The following is a 4,710-nucleotide window of genomic DNA, read 5'->3' as shown; positions in this document are numbered from 1 at the left end:
TGAATTTTCCTAGAAAACCTTCCCACGGCTATAAATATAACCAACGCGACGCGCTAAGAGAGTGTCTATTATTAGTTCCCTATAATCAGTGTGCTATAAACTGTGATTTTTAGAACGCTTGTCAATTAGAAAACTTAAAATATTTGACCAAAAATATTTATAAATTTCGAACGTTACAAATCGTTTAACTTCAGTGGATTCTCTTCGGACATTAGTATTTTTACGAAAATATTACCTAACTTCAACGGTGGAAAACAGCGTGTGTGGCCAAGGGCAAAGCTAGCTAGCTTCCCAGCGGATCGTATTTACATCAACTCGTAATTTACTCGATCATCGTAAACACTTGATAAAATATCAAGGAAGTTCCAGACAAGAAAGAAAACTTTATATTGTTTGTAAGTTTGTGAAAATTTTGTTTATAAACCACTGTTTGTAGTAACTATTTGCAATAATTGTTATTCTAAATTCTACTGTTGTGTGTATATTAAAACGTATTAAAGACGAAAACGGTGTGTATCAATCTTGTTGGAAAATATCGTAAATTGACTAATATATAGGCATATATTTAAATACTAAATCCAAAGTATAATTTAACTACTAAATTTAAATTATTTAACTCGGTTTCGGACTATTTAAAATTCTAATACGCAACATTTGACACTGGATATAGCAGATATAGTGTGGATAACATACTGTTATAAAATCCTCTTTACTTTCACTCATAAGCTCTTAGAATTGTATCGGAGGGGGGATGTAATGTGAACTAATGACAGGTTAAAGAAAAAGGGGTGCACTAAAATGGCAATAACTGTGGTCAAATGACTGACAGGTAGGTGTGATAAATGAAAACGTAAATATCTGCTTGCTTTGGATTTATAAATATTTGATAAGTGCAATGATATAAATAAAATGACAAAACAGATATTGATCAGCTTTTTACGGCATCAAATTTTGTACGTTATACTATGAAACCACTTATAAGTACTGGAATTATTAAGATAATTTTGTACTGAATTATCAAATTTTTGGATTCGAAATCATTTGCAATTTTAAACTCAATTTTTAATGGAACAAACTTGCATGTGAGATTCTTAATTATAAATTCAAAGAAGGGTTAGACATGGTCTAGTAATTAAGGTGTCGGGCTGTGTATCTGAAGGTCCAAGTTCAATCCGTGACATGTCACTACGCACACTCTGGACTTTCAGTGGTAAGGGCGTTATAATTGTGACATTTAATCACAGTATTGGTTATGAGTAGCCGCATAATCAGCGAATACTGCTAAATGATTGCCTTCCCTCTTGTCAGTAGTTCTGAAAATTGGCTATTTTGAACTTTAGAGGATCTCTGACTAGTTTAATAACGCTTGGAAACGGCTTGAATGGGTAATGGAGAAAAACTTTAATATATGTTTAACATAACAGCAAATATACAACGTGTCGAAACGTTGTACATTTGCTGTTGTGATAAACTTATATTAAAGTTTTTTTTCATTACCCATTCAAGCCGTCTCCAAGCATTATTAGTCTCAAAGTGGGTTCTTCGTCATCGAATTCGACTCTGACTAGTTTGTTTAGTCTATTGTGTCGGATAAGGTACCATTCAGTTTGAAAATTCTGAAACCAGAGTAAAAGAAGGATTAATACTTTCAAATTCACATTTAAGTAAATTCTATCTCTAGTTTTCTAGTTCAAGCATAGTATTTCCGCCTGGTTCCTTTACGCCAGACACGATTCTAAGCAGAATCAGACTCATACTAATCACAAAAATTATACATAAAATATGCATAACAAAAAAAAACAATACATAGACAACCTCTACATTTCCAGATGTATAATGAATTTGTTAAAAATAATTGAACTAAACTATAGTTGAATTAGCGAAAAAAAAACTGTATGCTTAAAACATTTATTGTTATATGAATCATAAAAATTACACATTAAACCCTATGAAAATATGATTGATAATTGATAACTATATAAAGTTTAATAATGAGAGTCAAACTGTGATTAATAAGAAAATATAAATATATATGAAAATATATATAGGGCTACTTTTAAGCAATTACTTGAAATGAATCCAACATTTCTGCAATCTTGTTGTGTTCTTCTCGTTGTGCTATGTGAACTGGAAGATGTCCGTGACGATTCGCAAGGCAACAAGCTCTTGCAGATCCAGGAGAATTTAGGAGAGCCGAAGTTAATTCTTCCATCCCATAGCGAGCAGAGAAATGGAGCAAAGTTGGGAGTTCATCTTCACCTACCAGTTGATAAAGATTTTTAATTCATATCCATATAAACACCAACTGTGTGTATGCTGTGTAGAAAACAAAGTTAAGTTTTTGTTTTTTTTGTAGTTAAGCCCAAAGCTACACAATTGGTTATCTGTGCTCTGCCCACCACGGGTATCGAAACCCGGTTTCTAGCGTTGTAAGTCCCCAGAAATACCTTTGTGCTCCTGGGGGGACTCAAAGTTAAGCTAATTTCGTATTGAAAATGATAGAGCCAACTGCTTAAAACCAGATACCTATTACTTGAATAGAACGTGATAATGAAAAATAAACAGTGGAGCCGAAGATAGTCTATCTAATTATAATTTCAGGCCCGGCATGGCCAGGTGGTTAGGGCACTCGACTCGTAATCTGAGGGTCGCGGGTTCGAATCCCCGTCACAAACATGCCAACCTCCGCCTTTGCCTTGTCCCAAGTCCAGGATGAGAAAGGAGAAGGATGGGCGCGGGGCTAGCAACTCCACCCCGTAAAAACCAACCTGCTACAAGTAACTGCAACAACAACTTCCGTTGGCGAGGTGTTGTTGCAGCCCTATGCTCTACTGGGAGTTTAGAGGAATAAAAAAAATATATTTAATCTATTTATAAATCAGATTTTTAGGGTAAGGATTGATAACAGAACATTATATATTTTATTCTAATTATTAAAATAGTTATTAAAATAATTGTGTTTCTTTTAGTTTTACTTTTTCTGGTGTTTACAGGAATAAAAAAAATATATAATTTCAAAAATTAATTATATCTAAGTAAAATTTAAAAAATTAATTATTTATGTATACAGTCATGAAAAAGAGAGAAAAAATGTTTTTTGTAGATTACTGAGTTGACTGAAATTAAGCTTGTGTAATATGATAGATGAAACCGTTTGCTACATGTATTTGCAGTAAAAAACGAAATATAAAAATTACTGCACATGAGCATTAAAATGTGCTTTTTAACACTGATATTGTATTTGCTATACTTAAGCTCATTTTTGTAATCATGCACTCCAATAACCAGTGTAACTTATGTCGTAAATTTATATGACGTAAGTGCATTAAAAGTAAAAACGTTTGCTTCCGTGTAAGAAGCGGAAAACAAAGTGTCTTAGGCGTATAACAGAATTTTATCATTATTATGTATCATTATGTGACATAAGATATAAATAGAAAAAGTATCTCCATTAGGAATGCAATTGTAATGTCGTGACATTATGAGAGACGCACCGAAAACAGGTTTATTTGTTTATTTTAAAGCAAAGCCACACTGGACTATCCGTTTTTTACATTGCGGGGAATCAAACGCTGTATTTTAGCGTTCGAAGTCTATAGACATACTGCTGTCCCACTGAGAGACCTGAAAATAGGAGAAATGGTGTTCGTTTTACAGATTATTTGTTTCGTTTGAAATTTCACGCGTAGCTACACAAAGATTATATGCGCTAGCAGTCCCTAATTCAGCAGTGAAAGGCCAGAGCCCAGAGGGAAGGCAACTAGTCATCACCACCCACCGCCAACTCTTGGACTACTCTTTTACCGACGAATAGTAGAATTGACCGTCACAATATAACGCTACCAAGGCTGAAAGAGCGAGCTTGTTTGGTGGGACGGGGATTCGAACCCACGGCACGCGGATTGCGAGTCGAGAGTCCTAATCACGAGGCCATGCCAGACCTTTACAGATGGTAACTATGATGTAAGTAATTAATATTTTTCTGATTTTATAAGATTTATAATCTTTTGGGGTATGTGTTTTGAAGTTTCTACTAAAAAGTAACACACTTTTTTGTACCTTAATGTCCTACTTTGAGATATGTACTAGTCAATTAAACTAGATGTAATTATAAACTCGATAGACATTAATGAACCCCAGTTTAATCTGAGAATAATATCTGGAAGACTTCATTCCAAACACCCCCCCCCCCCCAAGTGGCAAAGCCGTATGTCTGCGGACTTATACCGCTAGAAACCGGGTTTCGATACTCGTGGTGGGCAGAGCATAGATATCCCATTGTGTAGCTTTGTACTTAATTACAAACAAACAAACAAATCGTTTTAAATAAAATACCTCTTTGCCCACAAACTTCCAGAAACTGGCTGTTCATTAGTAATCTACAATTATAAGAACGAACTACATTCTGAAGATGCATTTCAAATTTCAATAAAACACAGTTCGAAACTCTAACCCTCCTCTCATATCTTCCATTCGCGCATACAGAGAAAAGAGAAGTTTAAAATTATTAAAATAGGAAAATCAGATATTGAATTCTTGATAAAAGGAGCAATAATAATTAATAAACATCAACCAACAAAACCACACAACTCTTTAATTACAACTGTTTGAAATAAACAGTTCTACATGAAAATATTTACCTTCTTTTTATGTTACTTTATTACTTGATATGCTTCTTATTAATTAGTCTTTAATTTTTTTAATTCGTTG

General features: G+C 33.8%; 1 protein-coding gene across 4 annotated transcripts in view; it reads right to left on the bottom strand.

Moving 5' to 3' along the window:
- Nucleotides 1-4,710, bottom strand: part of LOC106460279 (phosphoinositide 3-kinase adapter protein 1-like) — a 45,245-nt gene that overhangs the window by 32,717 nt on the left and 7,818 nt on the right. For all 4 annotated transcript variants that reach the window (XR_002610730.1, XM_013919968.2, XM_022386957.1 and 1 more), the window contains exon 5: nt 2,069-2,259. Coding sequence is in view for 3 of the 4 variants with exons in the window: in XM_013919968.2 (XP_013775422.1) it covers nt 2,069-2,259 (191 nt within the window). In the remaining variant the exon portion in view is untranslated. The remainder of the gene's footprint in view (nt 1-2,068; nt 2,260-4,710) is intronic.

Source organism: Limulus polyphemus, unplaced genomic scaffold, assembly GCF_000517525.1.
Source record: "Limulus polyphemus unplaced genomic scaffold, Limulus_polyphemus-2.1.2 Scaffold740, whole genome shotgun sequence".
Lineage (NCBI taxonomy): Eukaryota > Metazoa > Arthropoda > Merostomata > Xiphosura > Limulidae > Limulus > Limulus polyphemus.
Note: the sequence above shows the minus strand (reverse complement) of the source record. Positions and strands in the feature narration are given on the sequence as shown.